Source organism: Hemicordylus capensis, chromosome 2 (assembly GCF_027244095.1).
Source record: "Hemicordylus capensis ecotype Gifberg chromosome 2, rHemCap1.1.pri, whole genome shotgun sequence".
NCBI classification, from domain to species: Eukaryota; Metazoa; Chordata; class Lepidosauria; order Squamata; family Cordylidae; genus Hemicordylus; species Hemicordylus capensis.
In genome coordinates this window covers 209,983,019-210,006,528 of record NC_069658.1, presented here as the reverse complement: position 1 = coordinate 210,006,528, position 23,510 = coordinate 209,983,019, and the positions used below count along the sequence as shown (strand labels likewise).

The window sequence follows — 23,510 nt, the reverse complement described above, 5'->3', positions numbered from 1 at the left end:
CTAGGAAAAGGGGGAGGGAAACAGGGACACCAAAATCAGTGAGATCACAGGGCCAAAACAATGGGCAAAGCACATAGATGAGATAAGAACACTCTCCATTTGGGACTGCTGAAGCATAATATTTATTCCTACGTGGTGCAAAAAATAAAATAAAATGCCATTTTGGTGGAAATTAAACTGGCGGTGCTTAAGTTTTTTTTCTAGAGGCTCAGTAGGAAGGTCAGTTTGAACCCGTGCTCTCTCAAACAGCATGGCTGGCCCAATTCTGATCAGGACTCTGCCAGGGCCCTTTAACCCTTTGATCCACTGTAGCTTTGCTCTGGATCAGGGCCTCCACCTCTGCTGTTTGACCAGGGAGAAAAGTTCTCCTTGGCACAATTAATCATCTGTTACAATCTGTTCCAATTAATCACCATTAAAAGTTCTCCTTGGCACAATTAATCATCCATTACAACACAAATAAAACTGGCAGCTTCGTTAACATCGCACCCAACACATACCGATGCATCATTGAGAATATAAAGAATACTTTTGTAAGACCTGTTAGACAGTGGGACTGTCTGCCTCATGGAGTGGGGGGCTTTGCTTCGCTGGAAGTTTCCAGAGGCTGTCTGGCCTTGGTGCTTTCCAGATTGAACCCTACCACAGGGTCACTACGGATCTGCAGAGTGTGATTCCGTCCTTCCTGTGTTGTGACACCGCGACCCCTGCACTGACAGCAAGGTGCCACTCACATTTCTGATGCCTTCTTTCGGGTTTTATCGTTGCATTATAGCACTGCAATGTTGCAAGTCCATTGCAGAGAAATAGCTGTATTTTCCCGTTGTAGGAGTTTGAGATTCGGGGGAGTCGTTTCCGATATGATCCTGCCAATGAAATGAAGCATTTTACCCCTGTTGTAGCGGGTAATCTGGAAAACGCCCTGGTAGGGCTGGAAAAGACCTCTGTCTGAAACCCTGGAGAGCTGCTGCCAGTCAGTGTAGACAGTACTGAGCTAGGGGGACCAAGGGCCTGACTCAGTAGGTGGCGGCTTTGTATATTCAAGGGAGCCTCCGTGGCTCAGTGGAAGAGCATCTGTTTTGCACGCAGAAGGTCCCAGGTTGAACCCCTGGCAGCCAGTTTCCAGATAGGGCTGGGAATGAAAGACCCCTGCCTGAAACCCCAGAGTGCTGCTGCCGGTCAGTGTAGGCAGTGCTGGGCTAGATGGATCCATGGTCTGGCAGTTTCCTAGCTTCCTCGGCTTGCACTGAGCAGGGGGTTGGACTAGACGACCTCTAAGGTCCCTTCCAACAAATTATGCCTTGACATATTTGTACAAATATGCTACAGATTTGCAATTCTGATTCAACGTTTTGATGGCTGTAGCGTACTGTTATATTGAACGCTTATTGTATGGCATTGTTGAATTTAAAACTGGGTGGAAATGGGTCTATTATTTTATTTTATTATTTTATTATATTATATTATTATATTTTATTATTTTATTTTATTTTATTTTATTTTATTTTAAAAGTCCGTTAATTAACGTTCAAGTCAAGTGCATTACCATATTTGTATTTTTTCACAGTTACTAAAAGCAGACTGAACGCAGCATGCAGGCAGCCGGGGGAAGAATCGTCAGCCGTGTGTAACAGTTGGGCGGAGGGAACGTGGGCAGCCGTTCTTCATCTTGGAAGAGCAGGCGGGCATTACGCACCGCCACCCCTTGTGCCTCCGTGAAGACAGCCGAGGGCCTGCCGTTCACCTCAAGGTACCCAGACCTTTCAGAGCAGAGCTGATGAGCACTGAAGCCCGATTCCGGTGCATGATAGCTCTGCTCGGAGCTGGCCCCCCCACACAGCCACTTGTTTACCGAGGATTTATAAGCAGACGTAGCCAACCTGTAGGTGCCAGGCTGCGTGTGCTAAGCCGTCAGTCTCCCTGAAATAGATTGCCCACACACTTGGGCATGAGTCACTGACCCTCTCGCCTGCCCGGCAAGGGCCAAGGGCCGGAGATGTTTTCGCATCAGCCGTCAAGGCGATTCCTCTTCAAGTCATACAGAAACAAGCTGCTGAATATACCCCTTGCACTCCTGACTGCTCAGGGACGCCAGTGGACTGCAGGCACTTGGGAAGTGCGGGAGCAAGTCTTAGGGAAGGGAGCAGGTAGGGAAGCTGGCGGAATCTCAGCGCTTGCATGGTGATCTCGAAGCCTGTCCAGGTTGGGCGACAGCCATGGGGGCTTAGACAAATCCACGGAGGACAGCTCTATCCACGGAGACTAGTCGGAGGGAAAATGCCTTTAAATCCCAGTTGCAGGGGAGCAGCAGCCGTGCGGCCACACCTGGAGGGCTGCGTACAATTCTGGTCACCACATCTAAAGAAGGACATTGTAGAACTGGGAAAGGGGCAGAAGAGGGCAACCCAGATGATCAGGGGCCTAGAGCACCTTTCTGATGAGCCAAGACTACAACACCTGGGGCTTTTTAGTTGAGAAAAAAGACGACATGATTGTGGGGAGACCTGATAGAGGTCTATAAAACCATGCATGGTGTGGAGAAAGTGGAGAGAGAGAAATCCTTCTCCCTCTCACACAACACTAGAACCAGGGGTCACTCCATGAAACTGATTGCCGGGAAATCTAGGACCAACAAACGGAAGTACTTTTTCACACAACGCATAATCCACTTGTGGAACTCTCTGCCACAAGATGTGGTGACAGCCAACAACCTGGATGGCTTGAAGAGGGGTTTGGATCACTTCATGGAGGAGAGGTCTATCAATGGCTACTAGTCGGAGGGCTACAGGCCACCTCCAGCCTCAGAGGCAGGATGCCTCTGAGTACCAGTTGCAGGGGAGCAACAGCAGGAGAGAAGGCAGGCCCCTTTCAACTCCTGCCTGTGGGTTTCTCAGAGGCATCTGGTGGGCCACTGTGTGTGAAACAGGATGCTGGACTAGATGAGCCTCCTTGGGCATGATCCAGCAGGGCTGTTCTGATGTAGCATCAGAGGTGCTCTTACCACCGGACTTTGGGGCTGAAGTCCAGGGCTTCCACACCCCCTGGGCCCCCCCCAGATCCTCTTTACTCTGTCCCGAGTAGTGTGGTCGCTGTGCACTGGGCAGCCAAGCAGGACTGTGACCTGCGTCAGGCAGCTGAGTTTGATTTCTGCTTTAGCGACAGGAGGTGAGGAGAGTGGGGAAAGAAATATGTGGGGTGGGAATATGTCAAGTTGCGTGTTGAAACAGGAACATAGGAAGCTGCCACATACTGAGTCAGACCCTGGGTCTCTCTAGCTCAGTTTTGTCTACCCAGACCGGTAGCGGTTTCTCCAGGGTTGCAGGCTGGAATCTCTCTCTCAGCCCGATCTTGGAGATACTGCCAGGGAGGAAACTTGGAACCTAGATGCTCTTCCCAGAGCGGCTCCATCCCCTAAGAAGGGGAATCTCTTGCAGTGCTCACACTTCTAGTCTCCCATTCATATGCAACCAGGGTGGACCCTGCTTAGCTAAGGGGACAAGACATGCTTGCTACCACAAGACCGGCTCTCCTCTCCGAATGCGTCTGTTAATGGATATTTGCATAATTATACCTGTTTTATATTGAACTTGTGAGTTCAGTTGCTGTTTGTGCCCTCAAGAACCCACACCTTGAAAATATCGTGTGTGCCATGTGTTTGTAGGGGGATGATGCTTAACTTGTGGTGGAGGGGTGGTGGGGCTCAGGCTCCAAAGGCCTTTAGGTCCCGGCTGCCAAATCACCTAGGTGCACCTCTGTGTAGCACCCCCAGCCCTACATCCAAGTCTATCTGGTAGGTGCAGATTGAGCTGTACTTGGGGATGAGCTTCCCTCAAAGGTTATATTTAAAGGGAGCAAAGGCAGAAGAACCAGCAGCAGCCACCTCCTGATGTGAAAAAAGGGTTTCGTTAAAAAAAGGAAAGAAGAAGAAAAGTGAACTTCTCCATGGCCCCAGAGGCCTGTTGGACATAGCCGAGGGGAAATTCGGCAGCCCAGGGAAAGTTGGATCCAAGCCGGGGAAACAGGAGTTGGGAATCCAAACCTTTTAGGCTCTGGGAAGAAAATAAAAGCAATTTGACTGGCTAGGGTCAGTTTCAGGAGGTGAAGAGCAAGGAGGCTTCTGCTCTGCGCTGTTTTGTGGATCCAGTGCTTTGAGTGCAGAAGGTTCAATCCCTGCCGTCTCCACCCGCCCCCCTTTAAAACAATGGTCTTAGGGAACCGGCTGGGCAAGACCGCTGGTCAGTGCAGACCAATTGCAGTGTGTGTGCTCTGCTAATGACTTACCGTCCCGCCTTCTTATCCCAAGCCATGCCATAGGTCCTTCTGCGCTGGAATGCTCTGCAATCTAAGGTCCTTACAATCTAAGGTCCTCTGCAAATAAAGGTCCTTACAAACCCTGCAGCCCTTTAGCTGCAAGCTGAGCAAGGAGCTTTGGCATGGTCTTGTGGCAGAGAGCTGGTCTTGTGGCACCAAGGATGAATGGCCCCCGTTGCTAAGCAGGGTCTGCCCTGGTTTGCATTTCAATGGGAGACTACATGTGTGAGCACTGTCAGATATTCCCCTGAGGGGAAGGGGCCGCTCTGGGAAGAGCACCTGCCTGCTTGCAGGCAGAAGGTTCCCAGTTCCCTCCCTGGCAGCATCTCCAGATAGACTCCTGCCTGCAACCTGGGAGAAGCCGCTGCCAGTCTGGGCAGACAGTACTGAGCGGAATAGACCAATGGTCTGACTCAGTACTAGCTTTCTATGTTCCCATGTGGATGAGAGCTCAGTTCCCAGCACCATTAGCAGGCATAGACCTCTCCATTCAGCCTTCAGAAACATAGGAACCTGCCTTCTACTGAGTCAGACTCCTGGTCCATCTAGCTCATTACTCTCCTCACTGACTGGCAGCAGCTTCTCCAAGGTTTCTGTCAGGAGTCTTTCCTAGGCCTGCCTTGAGATGTTTTCAGGGAGTGAACCTGGGATTATTGTGAATGCATAAAGCCAGCGTGGTGTAGTGGTTAGAGTGCTGGACTAGGACCAGGGAGACCCGAGTTCAAATCCCCCTTCAGCCATGAGATTTGCTGGGTGACTCTGGGCCAGTCACTTCTCTCTCAGCCTAACCTACTTCACAGGGTTGTTGTGAGGAGAAACTGAAGTATGTAGTACACTGCTCTGGGCTCCTGGGAGGAAGAGCGGGATATAAAATGTAAAAAATAGATAAAATAAAATAAAGCGAAACTGAATTCTTAATGCGGCAGAGGGCATAAAAGGAGGACCAAGACTACCACCAATGCTCAGCAACTAAACCCCCCCCACACTGTTTATTCATTTCTACGCTGCTCTTTGTTTCAAAGATCAAGTTACAGCATCACACTGAGAAAAGGTTCCCTTTGACTGCAAAAGAACAAATGCAGTTGAGCAACAAGTTCAAAGAAAAAGTCCTCCCCACAGCAAGAAATTGACCTACGGTAACGGGCAAGCTAGGCCTGTAGGAAGCTTCCTTATCCTGAGTCAGACACTTGGTCCGTCTAGCCTGGTACTCTCAATACTGGCTGGCAGCATTTCCCCAGGATTTCCAGACAGCCCTACCTGGAGATGCTTCCAGGGATTGACGCTGTGGCCGCCTGCATCCCACCTGGAGCCCTGCCACTGAGAGACAACCCCACCCCCTGCAGCCACAGATTGATCGACACCTGATACAGCAGTGCCATAAGCTGTCGGAGTGTGTGTGTGGCGTCTTCTTTCACCACCGCACATGACAAGACCTTGCATGTGGGAAGCTAGTTCATCAGGGAGTGAGGTGTCGGCATCTTATAGGCTGAGGTGCTAATTGACTACACGCAGAGAGCTGGGTGTGCATGGGATGAATTGGACAGCCCTCCCTGCTGTCAAAAGAGTGGATTCGCCGCCTGTGCAGCCAAAGGTGCATTACTGATTTGTAGCCACTAGAGGGCACTCATTGATCATAACAATCTAGTGTCTTTTAAGCTGTACACTAGAAATTACCTTCTGATAGCGATTTCGCAAGTCAACCCTGGTTCAGTGGCAGCATTTGCATCTGCCTCCTCCCTCTTAGGCCCTTAGTTGTAGGAACACAGGAAACTGCTTTCTACCGAGACAGACCCTTGATCGGAATTGTCTACCCAGGCTGGCAACGGCTTCTCAGAGGTTGCAAGCAGGAGTCTCTCTTAGCCCTATCTTGGAGATGCTGCCAGGGAGGGAATTTGGAACCTTCTGCATACAAGCATACAGGTGCTCTTTCCAGGGTGGCCCCATCCCCTAAGGGGAATATCTCACAGTGCTCACATTCATCTCCCATTCAAATGCAAACCAGGGTGGACCCTGCTTAGCAAAGGGGATAATTCATGCTTGCTACCACAAGGCCAGTATTGCAAATGGGGCCTCAACCCTCCAATGCATTTCCCAGCCTTTATACCAGGGACCCTTTGAACCAGAGAACCCAGAACTTGAACCTGGCACCCTCTGTCTGCAGAGCAGACCGTCCACCCCCAAGCTACAGTGCCATCTTGCTGCATGAGGTGGTGCACGCTGCTCCATATTCTTGCTCACAAGCCAAGCAGTAAGTGAGTTTGCTTCTGTGCTATTTCTTTCTCTTGCCCTGCTGTGTCGGGCTAGTCTCCTGCTGGAAGCTCCTTGACAAGCAGATGTAGGCACCCTTCCTTGAGAGGGAGCCTCCCCGAATCTGAGCGGGATTTTCTTCCCAGTAAATCTCCAACAGTCTGGGTTGCTCAGTCAGCAGGCGTGCAGTGGGGCCAAGAGAGGGCAGATGCAGACCCACATTTTCCCCCTTCAAATTGAATTTTTATTGATTTTAACAGTAATAATATTCATTCATAACAAACATAATAAACAGAAGTGGACTTCCCGCGCATCTCTCTTCGTGAAACATCAGCTATAAAATTTACCCTTGCTATAATAATAATTCAAAACATAAATTTAAACCCTTACAAACACAATTAGTCTACCCAACCTGCATTATTTTTTTCTTTTCTCTCTAAATTTCAAATCCAGCTGTAAGGTCCATAGTAGGAAAATAGTTTTTTAGATACACCAAAAATGGTTTCCAATCTTCTTTGAAACATTCTAAGTTTTGGTCTCTTATCAGTGTTGTAAGTTTTGCCATCTCCGCATATTCCAAAATTTTTATCAGCCAATCTTCTTTTGAAGGCAGTTCATTACTCTTCCATTTTTGTGCGTATATTATTCTGGCCGCCGTAGAAGCATACATGAAGAATATTAAATTATTTGTAGAAATTAAACCTTGTGTTATTCCGAGTAGGAAGGATTCTGGCTTCTTAGGAAATGTCATTTTAAATATTTTCTTTAACTCATTATATATCATATCCCAATAGACCCACTTTTAGGAAATGGACAAAAGAGAGGACCCCTTGCAAAAACAAAGCACCTGAAAAAATCAAAAAGGTTTCTACTGTTTCCCATCCCAAAGGAATTTCCTTCTTAAAAAATTCAGTGGGAGGTACACTCAGTTTAAGAACATAAGAACAGCCCTGCTGGATCAGGCCCAAGAAGACCCATCTAGCCCAGCGTCTTGTTTCACACAGTAGCCCACCAGATGCCTCTGAGAAGCCCACAGGCAAGAGGTGAAGGTGTGCCCTCTCTTCTGCTGTTGTTCCCCTTCAACGGGTATTGAGAGGAATCATGCCTCTGAGGCTGGAGGTGGCCTATAGCTCTCTGACTAGTAGCCGTTGCTAGACCTTTCCTCCATGAAGTTATATCCAAACCCCTCTTCAAGCCATCCAGGTTGTTGGCTGTCACCACATCTTGTGGCAGAGAATTCCACAAGCCGATTATGCTTTGTGTGAAAAAGTACTTCTGTTTGCTGGTCCTAGATTTCCTGGCAATCAGTTTCATGGGACAACCCCTGGTTCTAGTGTTATGGGAGAGGGAGAAGAATTTCTCTCTATCCGCTTTCTCCACACCATGCATGATTTTATACACTGCTATCATTTTGCCCCTTAGTCGTCTTTTTTTAGAAAAAAGACGACTGAGGGGCAACATGGGCGCTTTCCAGCTTAGCTGCTCAACAGCAACAAAATGCTTCCGTTCAGGCAAATTGCATTTGAAACGTAAATAGCAAGGTGTCCAGCAGGGGGAGCAGTCTCAAGGAAACTAGCAACCTGAAAAAACAGCAACTTTCCTACGCCGGATATGCGATGTCCTAGCTCCATATTGCAGCGATTAAATTTGTAAAAAGGCTTTGGAAATATGAACGGCACTCTGCTGTCAGCGTAGGGACTGGAGTGTCACAATGCAGGAAGTGTGGAAGCACACTTCAGAGCTACAACGTGATCCCGTTACAGGAAATCTGGAAAGTGCCATGATGTTGATGTATAAAATCCAGGTGTTGTAGCCTTGCCTCCTAGGGAAGGTGCTCCAGGCCCCTGATCATCTTGGTTGCTCTCTTCTGTACCTTTCCCAGTTCTACAATGTCCTTCCTAAGGTATGGTGACCAGAACTGTACGTAGTACTCCAAGTGTGGCCACACCATATGTTTAATCCCCTTCCTCATGATCCCTAGCATGGAATTGGCCTTTTTCACAGCTGCCGCACATTGAGTCGACACGTTCAACGAGCTGTCCACCATGACCCTAAGATCCCATGACACCATGACCCCAAGAGCCAGCGTGGTGTAGTGGTTAGAGTGCTGGACTAGGACTGGGGAGACCCGAGTTCAAATCCCCATTCAGCCATGAAACTAGCTGGGTGACTCTGGGCCAGTCACTTCTCTCTCAGCCTAGCCTAAGCTCACAGGGTTGTTGTGAGGAGAAACTCAAGTATGTAGTACACCACTCTGGGCTCCTTGGAGGAAGAGCGGGATATAAATGTAAAAACAAATTAAAAAATAAAAATAAAATCCCTCTCCTGGTCAGTCACCGACAGCTCAGATCCCATCAGCATATATATGAAGTTGGGGCTTTTTGGCCCAATATGCATCACTTTACACTTGCCAACACTGAACCCCATTTCCTGCGGTTTTAAATTGGCACCACAAAAGTCGCAGTTTACACCACTTTTTGTGGTGTAAAGCTCGCTATCTGGAAACCAGCAGAGGGCTCAGGGGAAGGAGAAAGGAATCTCTTGACAATCGGCTTCATTGGATGAACCCCTCCCCACCTTGCAAGTCCTAGCCCGATAAGCAAAGGAGAAAAAGTTCTGTATCCACTTTCTCCAAACTACCCCTCGAAATATTCTTCCAGGCGAAATGCCCCACAAGGTGCTCCATAATAATACTGATTTCCAAGGAATGCTTTTGCTCCCATCTGAAAAGGGCACCGGAGTGGGCAGCATCCCTCTCCCCACAGCCTCTGTCATCTCCTTTAGGCTTCTGCTGACTCACCCCCAGAGAGAATTCCTTGCTGCTGAGTCATAGTTTCCATTGTGCCCGCAGCCTCCTTGGCTGTGCATCATGCGCTAAGGCGCCACTGTGGACAATGTGCCGTGTTCCTCTTGCTGCATCTCTCGGTTGCTATGGCCAAAATCCTCCTTGGAGCCCTTCAGCCGAAGTGGTTGGCTGTGTGTTCAGTGGAGAAAGAACGAAAGCTGTTTCTTGGGAGGGGGGCGGGTAGGGTTGGTGCCCCCACATCTCTCTCCCACTCACTCCCTGCAGCGAGCCGCTGTCTGCCGAGAGTGAATAATCTCTGGATCAGAGGCGGCAGGTGCAACTCGGGCGTCTGGAAACACTCACTGTCCTCAACGTCAGCAGCGAGCACAGAGCGATTTGGAGCTGTGCAGCGCGTATAAAAAGAGGCCGCCGCGCCATGCAGAGAGCTCCAGAGAGCTAGCCCAGAGACTTCGGAGGTCTTTGGCAACTTGGAAGAGGTCAGGAACGCTCAGAATCTTGTGGCGAGATGTCCCACCGGGAACACACCGCGAGGCCCAGCGGTGGTGCTCCTCCGAAGCAAATCTCCAGAGACGTCTTCAAGTACGTGGTGACGCCCGACCGCATTCCGGAGTTCACCATTCCTTCGTTGGACATCCTGCAGGAGCACCAACTCTTGGCCAAGAAGAGAGGGCCCTCGTGGGGTCTGGCGCCGAGGTCCCAGGAGGCTCCAAGGGACGGTTGGGATCCGTCCCCGAAGAAGGACGGCTTTCGGCCTGTCTCCCTCCCGTGCTGCTCTGGCGTGGAGATGGATGCAAAGCTGGATGCCGATGAGAGTCCTGACCCAGCCACCTGGGCTGCTCTCTCCCTCCCGCACCTGCCCAAGATCACCACGCCCTACGGCTTTGTGGCCCTAGGAGAGAGCCCCCACGTGACCAAGGAGGAGGCCTTGTTCTTTCAGATGGACTTGACTTGTCCAGAGGACCCTAGCAGAAAGAGATATTCAGACCCACAAGTGAGCCACCCAAGCCGGGGTGGCCATAAGAGGGTGCCTGTGGCTTGCATGGACATCGAGTCGAGGGGCCCCTGTGGCACGTCTCAGAAGGACCACTGTGATGATACCCCCCAGGTCCCCAAAGCGAACAGACCCTCCTTATCCCACAGCCGTTCCAGCCCACTAAGGGACAGCAACGCACATCAACTTCCCAAGACCCCAGCTGCGGAAGAGGCAGGTGTGCTCCGGAAGTCTTCAGCACCTTTGGCGACCCTCTGTCCTAGGAGCAATTCCAGTCCCGAGTTCCCCCTGAGGAAGCCCAGGAGAAATCTCTTCCAAAAGATCCTGAAGAAGCATTTTGCACACCTCCGGAGCCTGAAGGCGGTTCAGTTCCCTACCCACTGACTCCGTACCCCTTTACCTTTGGAGAGGTCAAAAACGAGGGATGAGTGATCAGGGAGGCAGAAGTAAGATTTTAAATGTAGCAGGGACATAAGGAGGATCTATTCCCATTCTAGCCACCTTAAGTGGCGCAGTGGAGAAATGCTTGACTAACAAGCAGAAGGTTGCCCGTTCAAATCTCCGCTGGTTCTATATTGGGCAGCAGTGATATAGGAAGGTGCTGAAAGGCATCATCTCATACTGCGCGGGAGAAGGCAATGGTCAACCCCTCCTGTATTCTACCAAAGACAACCACAGGGCTTTGTGGGTGCCAGGAGTCAAAATCGACTTGATGGCACACTTTACTTTACTTTATTCCCATTCTGGGCCCACTTTGAAAAACCAGCCTTGCAAGTTTTGGGGATGGGTCAGCTGGGAAAGTCAAGTGGGAAATAACCGGTTAAGAATATGAGAGTTGCCTTCTTCTCTGGACGAAAGCTGAAATGAATTCAGGGCAAGAACATTCTCAAGCCATTTACCTTTTCTTATAAGAACATAAGAGCATAAGCACGGCCCTGCTGGATCAGGCCAAAGAAAGCCCATCTAGTCCAGCATCCTGTTTCCCACTGTGGCCCACCAGATGCCTCTGAGGAGCCCACAGGCAAGAGGTGAGGGAGTGCTAAATAAATATGCTAAACAAATAATAAATCCCCTCTCTCCTGCAGTTGCTCCCCTGCAACTGGTATTTAGAGGCATTGTGCCTCTGAGGCTGGAGGTGGCCCACAGCCAGCAGACTAGTAGCCACTGATAGATCTCCGGGATTATAGAATTTTGATTTTAAAGGCGGGGTGTGTGTGTGTGTGAAACTCACAGGGTGAACAAATTTTCAATTGAGAAGGCAGATTTTTCACTGCTTTCAAATGCATGCACAGGAGTTGTTTTTTTTAAAAAAGTAAAAAATAATATGCATCTGAAAAACTGGAAAAGGATTGAGATGCCTAAAAGCTGGATTTTGAATTAGTGGGCAGGGTCCCCCTCCCACTGTGGTCTAGCCTAAACCTTAGCACGCATGAGGCATTTTTCTTGGAGAGCTGCAAATCCTACAGGCACACAATTTACTCTCTCTCACACACAGCCCCTTTAACCATGAATGGAGCTGGCTCCGACCGGACAGAAAGAGAACGGACCCTCTGCAATCCCAAGACCTCCGGCACCCCAGAGTTAGATGTGTGGCACAGTGTCCGTCGTTCTGTTTGTCTGTCCCACAGTTGTATGTGTTAATTAAAAAAGCCCACCATCCAGTTCAGATGTGTTTTGAGTTTCTTTCTCAGGCAACACAGGAGTCAGTGCTCAGGCCCCCGGCATTCAAGAGAACGTCTTCTTTAGTATAAACCCCCCAACGCCCATTGACGTCATCTGGAGAGGTCTGTCTGCAGTTGCTACCAGTTTGTCTAGCGGCTACTTAGGGATGGGTCTTCCCTGTTGCCCCCCTAAGATTTTGGAATGCACTCCCTGCTGAAATAAGAGCCTCCCCACCTCCGACAGCTTTTTTAAAAGTCTTTAAAGGTGCATTTATTCACCCAAGCTTTTTAATGAGAATTGTGGTTTTAAATTGTTTTAAAGTTTTAATTTTGTTTTGTTTTATGGTGTTGTAAACAGTATTCCCTCTAACAGGGATTCCCAGAGGTTGCTGACGACAACTCCCCGCATTCCCAACTGCAATATTGCCTTTGCTTGGGGATGATGGGAGTTGTAGTCAACAACCTCTAGGAATCCCTGTTAGAGGGAACGCTGGCTGTTAACCGCCCAGAGATGTACATTTAGGGCAGTCTACAAATAAAATAGACAGACAGACAGACAGACAGATTAGATAGTTGAGATAAATGGGGAACTTTTTGCAGATTGGAAACTGGCTGTTTAGGCCACCAAGGAGCTTTACCCACAGAGCCTTGACTTCGAATCTCCTCTGGAATGGAGTGGGCTAGACCACACATTAGCTGCACTTACCCCTGTTGGAAATTCTCTGTGGTGAGAGAATCCCTTTCTCATTATAGCAGAGTGCACAGAGGCACAACGCATAGCGGATTTAGTTAGGCATGTGTATGTGCTGAGAGTAAAGTAACTTGGAGCCAATTCATAGTTTCAAATCAATATAAAAGGCATGTATTAAGGAACTCCATTCTAGATAGGAAAGTGAGGATTTAGGATCTCTAATCTATCTATCTAATAGATGCAGATGGATTCTGCATCCTCTCTGCACATTTGGTGCAGGGAGAGGAACTTGCCATGTTGCAAGGTAGGCGGGCAGGTAGTGAGGAAGAGAGGAGGAAGGAAGTTGAATCCCCTAAGATTAGCAATCTACATTTCAAAGGGATAGCATCAAAGCAGTGGAGAAGGGATGACAAATATCTTGACCCTCTAGCCCTCTGACTTACTAGTCTGTCCTCCACTGTCTGAGGCAAAGAGACAGCGCAAAGTCCTTTAACTTTCCAACAACCCCAAAGTCTCTGAGGGCCATCAGGGACTAGTACAGACAGGACTCTGTCCCCCCACCCCCCGAATCAAGACTGTGCATTCTGCCTTATACCCGAATTATGTCTGGCTTTAAAATATCCTCTATTTTCAGCGGCTTTAAAAAACAACAACACCCCGATGTTTCTTTTATGCCCCAAAGTTTCTCTGTGATGTGTGGAGGGGCCATTGCCGATAATTCGGCTTCTTTCCAGACTTGCTCTTGCTCGCTCTTTCTTCCTTTCCTTTCCTTTCCTTTCCTTTCTGTTTGCTGGGTGGATTTCCAGTAACACAGGTGTCAGCAAAGGAGAGTTCCACAGCTTGGTCTGGTGTGCTCTTTTAGTGATTTGCAATTGCAAGCGCTGGGGGCAGCCGGTGTGGGTGGGTTGTGGCAGACGGATGCAATTCTGTGGAGGGAGTCCAGAAGGAGAGGGGGAGGGAGGAATAATTCCTGAGTTAAATGCAGGCATGTGCAACATGAGCGCCTTCCTTACGAGGGCGCTTTCCAGACTAGCTGCTCAACAGCAGCAAAATGCCTCCGTTCAGGCAAGTTGCATTTGAAAAGTAAACAGCAGGGGGAGCAGAGTCTCGCGGAAACTAACAACCCCCCAAAACAGCAACTTCCCTATGCCGGATATATGACGTCCTTGCTCTATATCGCAGCGATGAAATTCAAAACCAGGTATTGGCAATGTGAACGGCACCCTGTTGACTGCTTAGGGACTGCGGTGTCACGACAGAGGAAGTGTGGAAGCACACTTGCGAGATCCGCCGTGACCCCGTTGCAGGGTCTACTCTGGAAAGTGTCCTGGAAAGACGAAAACATTTGAGGCCTTTTGGCTTAGAAAACAGTCCTTGGATGCTGCTAAGGAGTCTGCATGGCTGAAATAAAGGCGTCTCCTTTCCCTGTCCACCCTCACCTGCGTCTCCCAACCCCTTTCTCTGTTGCCTGCCCTGTGTTGAATCATATTGTAATCCGCTTGGGGCGGGGACTTGCCTTTTTATACTCTGTAAAGCAAACAGAGGCCATTCGATTGATAGATGCCACCCTCAGAGGAGCGGCTGGCAGCGGCGTGGAAGAGTCTTCTCCATGGTGGGCTCAGCATGTAGAACAGGGCCAGTGTGGTGCAGTGGTTAGAGTGCTGGACTAGGACCGGGGAGCCCCGAGTTCAAATCCCCATTCAGCCATGAGACTTGCTGGGTGACTCTGGGCCAGTCAGGTCTCTCTCTGCCTAACCTACTTCACAGGGTTGTTGTGAAAAAGAAACTCAAGTATGTAGTACACTGCTCTGGGCTCCTTGGAGGAAGAGCGGGATATAAGATGTAATAAATAAATAAATAAATCAAATCAAATCAAATCAGAAGAGCCCTGCTGGATCAGGCCCGAGTCAAAGTCTACCTAGTCCAGCAAACTGTTCCAGAGAGTGGCCCACCAGGTGCCTTTAGGAAACCCACAGGCAAGAGATGACAGCGTGCCCTCTCTCCTGCCATTGCTTCCCTGGAACTGGTATTCAGGGACGTCCTGTCTCTGAGCCTGGAGGGAGCCTGTAGCCATGAGGACTAGTAGCCATGGATAGACCTGTCCTTCATGACTTTGCCTAAGCCCCTATTAAAGCCATCCAAGCTGGTGGTGGCCATCACCACATCTTGTGGCAGAGAGTTCCATAGATTAATTATGTGCTGTGTTGGTCCTACAATTCCTGGCCTTCATTTTTATGGGATGATTCCTAGTTCTAGTGTTGTGAGGAAGGGAGAAAAAATTATATTTCGACTCATAACAACATAAGAGTAGCCCTGCTGGATCAGGCCCAAGGAGGCCCATCTAGTCCAGCATCCTGTTTCGCACAGTGGCCCACCAGATTCCGATGGAAGCCACAAGCAACTGGTACTCAGAGGCATCCTGCCTTTGAGGCTGAAGGTGGCCTTTAGCCCTCCGACTAGTAGCCATTGATAGACCTCTCCTCCATGAAGTTGTCCAAACCCCTCTTAAAACCATCCAGGTTGTGGGCTGTCACCACATCTTCTGGAAGGTAATTCCACAAGTCTGGCCTGCAACCTTGGAGAAGCCACTGCCAGTCTGGGTAGACAATACTGAGCTAGATGGACCAAGGGTCTGACTCAGTATATGGCAGCTTCCTATGTTCTCATGAGATAGTGGAGGGGGTTCCCCACCCGCTCCGCGACCCTATTGGCTGGACATGGAGAAGGAGGAGGGGTCAGTGACTGCGATCCAGATGGAATATGGACACCTCCTGCCTGGAAAATCTGCTTCAGTGGTGGGCTATACAGACGGCCAAAACCCTGTCACATTCCATAGAAACATGCATCAAAGCCGCTGCGCTCGCGGTTTCAAACCGCTGCCTAATTCCTCTGCACTTTGCAACACTTTAATCATTGCAGATCTCATAGTCTGGAGCATGCCCAGATGTTTTTCAACTACAACTCCCATCACCCCCAGTTTGCCCAGCCCTGCTGTCGCAAATGTCTACACAGAGCCAGGGTGATGGTGGACTAAAGGACCTCCGAGGTCGCTTCAGAAATCCTGAAATCCGGATTCAACGAAGATCAAACAGAACCTTGCTGGATGAGACCCAAGTTCTAGCTGGTGCTTCGCTCTTCCGAAGAATCAAATGCTCAGTGGAAAGAGGCTGCCCCGATGCACCCCGATACGCCATGTTCGGCTCGGAATGTTCCAGCTAGGCCCTTTGGGCAGGGCTTTCCTGGCCTGAGGCACTCCGTCCTGGTGTTTCTCAGGAGGCCCCCCAGGGCTGAATGGCAGAAATGCCACAAGCCAGCCCAGAGTGCAAAGATCTGGGTGGGGCCACGGGGGTGTTGGTCTTCTCGGAGAGGCCTGTCACACACAAGCAGCAGACGGCAACCATTTCCCAAGCCATGAAACCGGAGGTTGAGCTTCCTAACGCCAGGCAGAGCGTTGTCACGGCACGTTACAGATGCCAGGCTTCTGCGTCGGATTTTTAAAACCTCTTCTTGATCCCCTGGAGGCTTTACAGACAGGGCTGTTACCCCGAATCTCCTTCAGAAGAGCATGTGCGCGTTCACACACCAGCCAAACTTACCCGGAAATCTCTTCGAGATCCTTGCAAGCACTCCACACACAAATTGGGATTTGTCTTGTGAATTCTAGCTTATTTCGGTGTATTTCTGGGTTTTTAAAATGCTGGTTTTAAGTATTCTTTCTGAAAAGCACTGACGTGGAATCATTAGCATGATAATCTCTTTACAAATGCAGATATAGATCTTTAGCAAGCTCCCCGCCACCGCATTGACTAGAAGGAAAACACAGAGGCATACGATGTGAACTTGCATCAAAACAAAACCTGAGAGCAGAGGGGAGGGGCTGCTTCCCCCAATGCCGCGAGTGTGGTTCGAAGTGGCTTCGCTCAACATTTACCCCGCAGCATGAAGCCCTGTGTGGATAACTCCCTGGTATTTAGTGGTACTTGGCTAGTTAAGGGTCCCAAAGACACATTTTCCTGCATCAGCTTTGTGGATTTATTGAGTGGAGCCTGGGTTTTAAAGCATGAATGGTGGCATGTAGATTGCGGCATATGCCATTATTTGATAATTAATCAATAATTCAGTCAATCAGTCAATCAATCAATCAATCGTGTCCTACCAGTGGACTGTGAGGGCTGTAGCGCCCCTGCTCTGCATGCCCTAAATTCCAGGTTCAATCCCTGGCAGCATCTCCAGATTGGGCTGGGAATGAGAAAGATCCTGGTGTGAAATCCCAGAGAGCTGCTGCTGGTCAGAGCAGGCAGTACTGAGCTCGGCCGACCGAGGGTCAGACTCAGGGTGGCAGTTTCCAATGTTCATCAGGAACATCCCTAGTTTGGCAGCAGAGTGCCTTGCTTTGCACTCAGAAAGTCTCAGGGTCAGTCTGCAGGTAGGGCTGGGAAAGACCCCCTGCCTGAGGCCCCAGAGAACTCAAATGCAGACCAGGGCTACTCCTTCCTGCAGAGGTTGGCCTACAAGGCCCACCATCCCTGACTGTTGGCCACTGTGGCTGGGGTTGCTGGGAGCTGTAGTCCAAAAACCAAGACTTGAGACTACCAAAAAATCAGACACTGATCTTTCCAAGTAGAGTGTCTTGATATGTAGGAACATAGGAAGCTGCTATATACTGAGTCATACCATTGGTCTATCTAGCTCAGTATTGTCTTCACAGACTGGCAGCGGCTTCTCCAAGGTTGCAGGCAGGAGTCTCTCTCAGCCCTATCCTGGAGATGCTGCCAGGGAGGGAACTTGGAACCTTCTGCTCTTCCCAGAGCGGCTCCATCCCCTGAAAGGAATCTCTTCCAGTGCTCACACATCAAGTCTCCCATTCATATGCAACCAGGGGCAGACCCTGCTTAGCTATGGGGGCAAGTCATGCTTGCTACTACAAGACCAGCTCTCCTCTCCTTTTAAAACTATAATGTCATATAATAAAATATAGCCAATAATCTTATTCCTTAAATTTAAAAGTTTTATCAGTATTGCAGCCACTTATTTCTAAAGGTTAAATTTCTAATTATATTCTCCATTCTTCCCTAATTACTCCAGTCTTAATATATTCTCGAGTCTTCCATAAAAAGGAAAGAAAAACAAACAAAAAGAAGACAGAAATATGTGGCAATTCCCCAAGTCATTAAAACTATCGTGTTTATCATACAGCATCCTAATTCCTGATTAGGTTATTGTCAATATTAAACCTTATATAGAACTCCCTAATTGAGAGGCCAATTAATGAGGTATAATATTCAATTATCCTCAAAACCTATAAGGGAAACCCTAAATTAATCACATATATTTGGGTTTTGGGGAAGTCCATTTTCAATTAGATGGACAAAGTCAGACTCCATATAGGGCAGCTCCACATATTTTGATGAGGCTCCATAGCTCAGTGGCAGAGCCCCTGCTTTTTTTAATTATTATTATTATTATTATTAATTCGATTTCTATACCACCCTTCCAAAAATGGCTCAGGGCGGTTTACAAAGAGAGATAACAAACACTAAGATGGCTATGCACGCAGACAGCCCCAGGTTCAATCCCTGGCGGCATCATCGCCAGGTAGGGCTGGGAGAGACCCCTGCCTAAGAGTCTGGAGAGAGATGCTGCCAGTCAGTGTAGAGTACTGGGCTCAGTGGACCATGTAGCACCCAGTGAAGCCTCGGTGGGCCATCTCTCCAGAAACCTCAGAGTAGTCGAGGCGGGTGGAGCGAAACCCGTGGCCTCAGCAATGCGGTTATACCAGATCTCCTGGCAGCAAAAAGGGGCCAGGATGGAGATACGGCTTGACCTCCAGTTTCGTTCCAGTGCCAGCCCAGCCAGAGAGAAGAGGGACCCGGCCCGGCCTCCTGCCTTGGCTGCATTAATTATTCTCGGGGGACTCACAGAAGAGGCCCTGTCCCCCACCCCACCCCAGCGTAACGTCTGCGTCCAGAGACATCTTGCTTATTGCCTCTTAAAGTTTCCCTTCCCATGTTTCCAATTGAAACCCTCCACATTGCCTTTTGGAGAACCGTTACTGGCAGGGTGCGCACACAGTCAGGGAGGTTCTGCCAAGTTCCCCATTTCTCTTTTGACGTCCCTCTAAATTTGCTTCAGTTGTCTTGCTGGCAGGAGAGTCAGAGTGTCTGTTCTCCCTGGGCCCCAGCGCAAGGAGGCACGATACATCGTGAAGCCAAGCAGGTCTTCGAGTGGCCAGTGCCTGCATGGGAGACCCATGCACGCCACCTTTGGGGATGGGGTAGAACAGCTGCTTTGCATCTCCAGGCAGGGCTGGGAAAGACCCCTGCCTGAAACCTTGGAGCGTTGCTGCCAGTCAGTGTAGGCAACACTGATGGGCCAATGGCCAGACTCAGTAGAAGGCAGCTCACAATGTTCCTCTTCTGGCAAGCGATGAAAGCTTGCAGGTCCATATTTCTTATACTGTACCTGCCTCTCCCTTTTATGATTTGCTGGCGGGGTGATGCACAAACCAAATGGAGCCTCCATATTCAGATGCAGTCTATCTCCGAACCCCAGCTGCTGGGGGCCAACAGGAGGATAATTCCACCACCATCATGCCTTGCTTCTGGGCTGCCCAAAGAGATCTGGTTAGCCACCATGGAGAAAGTTCCTGGATTTGATGGACACAGAGTCTGACAGAGTCTGGGCTTCCTCTTACCTCTGCACAGACAAAGGTTTAGTGAAATTTATAGAGGACATTAATGACTATAAGACACAAGAGCTAAATAGAACCTCCATATTCAGGAGCAGGCTACCACTAAATATCAAACAGAAAGGGAGAGCGATGGCCTTTCTGCCCTGCTTATGGGCTTACATAGGAAGCCTCATTATACTGAGTCAGAACCTTGGCCCATGTAGCTCAGGATTATCCACACTGACTCAGTCCCATAGTGAACATAAAAGGTCCCAGATGCCTTGCCTCATGAGGAAGGTGCTCCAGGCCCCTGATCATCTGGGTTGCCCTCTTCTGTACCATCTCCAGTTCTACAATGTCCTTCTTAAGATACAGTGACCAGAACTGTGTGCAATACTCCAGATGTGGCCCCACCATAGATTTGTATTATAATATTAGCATTTTTATTTTCTATCCCCTTCCTAATGATCCCTAGCATGGAATTTGCCCTTTTCACAGCTCCCGTGCACTGAGTCGACACTTTCAACGAGCCGTCCACCACGACCCCAAGATCCCTCTCCTGGTCACTCACCGACAGCAAAGACCCCATCGACATATATGTGAAGTTGAGGTTTTTTTGCCCCAGTGTGCATCACTTTACACTTGCCAACACTGAACCGCATTTCCCATTTTGTCGCCCACTCCCCCAGTTTGGAGAGATCCTTTTGGAGCACCTCACAATCTGTTTTGGATTTCACCACCCTAAATAGTTTAGGGTCATCTGCAAATCTGGCCTCTTGGCTGATTATCCCAACTTCTAGATCATTTATGCGCTAGAGCACTGGTTAAAGAGCACTGGTCAGGAATGTAGCTATAATTGAGAGGATGGGTGCAAAGAACACGGGCCCTCCCCCAGCTCCTGAGGGCCCCCAGCAATATCCCTCCCTATTTCCTTCATTATCTCCCTCTCTCCGAGAGGCCGCTGGAGAGAGGGGTAAACATAATGGGCCCCGTCGCCCCTAGCTATGTTCCTGGCACTGGTCCCTGTACATTTCCCTGGAGGACCCCACTTCTTACTTCCCTCCATTTAGAGAACTGTCCGTTCATACCTACCCTCTGTTTCCCGTCCTTCGACCCGTTACCACACATGGACCTGTCTCCTTATCCCATGTCTGCTAAGTTTACTCAAGAGCCTTTGGTGGGGAACTTGGTCAAAAGCTTTTTGGAAGTCCAAGGATACTATGTCAATTTAGGGTAGTGAAATCCACAACAGATGGCAAAGAGCTCCTAAAGGATCTCTCCAAACTGGGTGTGTGGGAGACAAAATAGCAAATGCGGTTTAATGTAAGCGTAACCTCCACCATACCTAAACTGGTAACTAAAGGGTGTATGATCTCCCCTTCCTCTTCTTAATGGCTTGTGGAGCGTAAATGTCCTTAGAGTCTTCTAGAGTTTTCAAGCCCAGCAGAAAGCTCCTGAGCAGAGCAGGACAGAGAGATGTGGAGACCTTCCCTGCTTTTATGGACTTGCTTATATATTGCAGTTCTTCGTTGGGCAAGATTTGCAGGCCGGTTTGAGATTCTGGACGGGCCCGCCTGACCTCATTCCACCAGGTCTTCGTCGTTTCAGCTGCTCACCCACGGGACTTTCAGTATGGACTATGCAGGAGTATGGTTGGGATAGTTCCCTTATTCAAAAGAGACTGGGGTTTGGTTTGGGTTTTATTTAGTGGCCCTATGATGGTACTGTATGCATGTTTTATGATTGTCTATTAATTTGTAATTGGGTTTACCTCCATGCATGCTTGGCAAATTTGGTTCTACAAAGAAAGAAAAAATTAAATGTTTATAAACCCTTGAGTTTATATTTATTTATTTATTTTATTGTTAAATTTATATACCGCCTTTCATTAATTTTTTATTTATTATTATTTTATTATTTTGCATTTATATTCCGCTCTTCCTCCAAGGAGCCCAGAGCGGTGTACTACATACTTAAGTTTCTCCTCACAACAACCCTGTGGAGTAGGTTAGGCTGGGAGAGAAGTGACTGGCCCAGAGTCACCCAGCAAGTCTCATGGCTGAAGGGGGATTTGAACTCGGGTCTCCCGAGTCCTAGTCCAGCACTCTAGCCACTACACCACGCTAAAACAATCCCAAGGCGGCTTACAGCAGAATTTAAAAACAAGATTGTAAAAACGACACAATTAAAATATTAAGCTAAAAAAAAAAATCTGATTAAAAAATTTAAAACACAAGCATAAAAACAAAACAAAATACAGAGTACAAAGAGCAGCAGCAGAGACAATCACATAAAAGCCAGGTTTCCCCATGCTTCCTAAAAGCCGTGCTGGAGACCGAGGAGCGGATAGCCATCGGGAGAGCATTCCAGAGTCTGAGGGCAGCCACAGAGAAGGCCCTGCCCCGCATGCACAGCAACCGAGCCTCCCTCATTGTCGGCACCCGGAGCAGAGCCCCCTCAGATGGCCTTGTCAAGTGGGCAGCAACCCTTGGGAGCAGGCGGTCCCTCAGGTATCCTGGGCCCAAACCATTAAGGGCTTTAAAGGTCAAAACCAGCACCTTGAATTGGACCTGGAAACAAACTGGTAGGCAGTGCAGCTCTTTCAAAATGGGTGTGATGTTGGCATAAGAAATGATTTTTTGGCATAAGAAATGATTCCCCCTATTTCTCTTTCTTGCAACCACTAGGAAATACTCTCTCTCTCTCTCTCTCTCTCTCTCTCTCTCCTTGAACCCCAAAACCCCATTTCCTGAGTGAGAGGGGTTACATAAGCAAGTGTAAAGTGATTACCTGGTGCTGGTGTGTTCGTTCTCCCTTACTGTTACATTGGCTGTTTCCCATTCCTCTGGTACAGGGCCTGATTGTAGGAACAAGTTATTTATTTTTGCTAGGAGATTGGCAATTTAGAACTCTTGGGTGGATGCCATCTGGCCCTGGTGATTTGTTAATTTTTAGTTTTTCACAGCGGTTTAGAACACACTCTCATCATCTCAAATTGGCCCAGTTCTTCGGCCTCCAAGCCTGAGAAGCTCAGTTCCAGAGTGGGTATATGGTCAGTATCCTCTGCTATGAAGACAGATGCAACGAACTCATTCAGCTTCTCTGCAATCTTGACTAAGGGGAGACATGATCAAGATGTATAAAATTATGCATGGAGCAGAGACAGTGGACGGAGATAAATTCTTCTCCCTCTCTCACAACACTAGAACCAGGGGTCATCCCATGAAACTGAAGGCCGGGAAGTTTGGGACCAACAAGAGGAAGGACTTCTTCACACAGCACATAATCACAGATTTCTCTGCCATGGGATGTGGAGATGGCCAGTAGCCTGGATGGATTTAAAAAGGGGCTTAGACAAATTCACGGAGAGCAGGTCTATCAATGGCTACTAGTGTGGTGGCTATAAGCCACCTTCTGCCTCAGAGGCAAGATGCCTCTGAGTACCAGTTGCAGGGGAGCAACCGCAAGAGAGAGGGCCTGCCCTCACCTCTTGCCTGTGGGCGTTCCAGAGGAATATGGTGGGCCACTGTGTGAAATACGATGCTGGACTAGTGTGGCCTTGGCCCTGATCCAGCAGGGCTGTTCTTATGCCTGCAATCCTCTCAGTGCAGGGACACTCCATTGTTCTCGTCCCCGCCTTCTTCACAGTCCTTTGCTTGCCATGGACCTGTTTTGCTGGTCCCCCCTCTTCTGCCACCCACTTCACTGTTCTCTAAATAAAAGACTCCGGTTAATCCAGCGAAGGTTTTGGAATTCAATGCCAAATAAAGTTTATTCAACCGGGGAGGTGGAACGGGGCCAAAGGCTGCACCGTTCACCTTTTTGTTGCTGGAGTCAGGGGCAATTCCGTAACACCAGGTGAGAGGAGGAATAGGACAAGGAGAGGCCTGATGAGTCAGACCAACGCACAGCACTCAGTTTCCAACAGGGCACAGCTGGATGCCTTTGGGGAAGCCCACAAACAAGACAAGGAGGCAACAGCCCTCTCCCGCCACTGGCCTCCCAGTCCCTGGTTATTCAGAAGCAGACTGCTCTTGTACATGGAGGCTCCATCCCTCTCTTATCATGGCTAACAAGAAGAACTTAAGAAGAGCCCTGCTGGGTCAGGTCAAAGCTTCATCTATTTTTATTTG

At 49.0% G+C, this 23,510-nt stretch overlaps 1 protein-coding gene across 4 annotated transcripts; it reads left to right on the top strand.

The window, feature by feature from the left end:
• Positions 1 to 510: 510 nt before the first annotated feature.
• On the top strand, positions 511 to 21,143 carry LOC128342576 (uncharacterized). Of its 4 annotated transcripts, none has more exons than XR_008315092.1 (3): positions 511 to 723; positions 1,568 to 1,750; positions 20,900 to 21,143. XR_008315092.1 is itself a non-coding variant. In XM_053289992.1 (2 exons), exon 1 carries the CDS (start codon positions 9,870 to 9,872, stop codon positions 10,737 to 10,739), a length of 870 nt encoding a protein of 289 aa, XP_053145967.1. In that variant the 5' UTR covers positions 9,585 to 9,869; the 3' UTR covers positions 10,740 to 10,801; positions 11,851 to 12,017. The 4 variants fall into 4 exon arrangements, 1 of the variants encoding a protein (XP_053145967.1); XR_008315090.1 differs by lacking the exon at positions 20,900 to 21,143 and adding an exon at positions 11,851 to 12,017; XR_008315091.1 differs by lacking the exons at positions 511 to 723; positions 1,568 to 1,750; positions 20,900 to 21,143 and adding exons at positions 1,931 to 2,147; positions 11,851 to 12,017.
• Positions 21,144 to 23,510: the final 2,367 nt, after the last annotated feature.

What these genes read in the sequence shown, in the direction of transcription:
- LOC128342576 (XM_053289992.1), top strand. Translation starts at nt 9,870, where the DNA reads ATGTCCCACCGGGAACACACCGCGAGGCCCAGCGGTGGTGCTCCTCCG.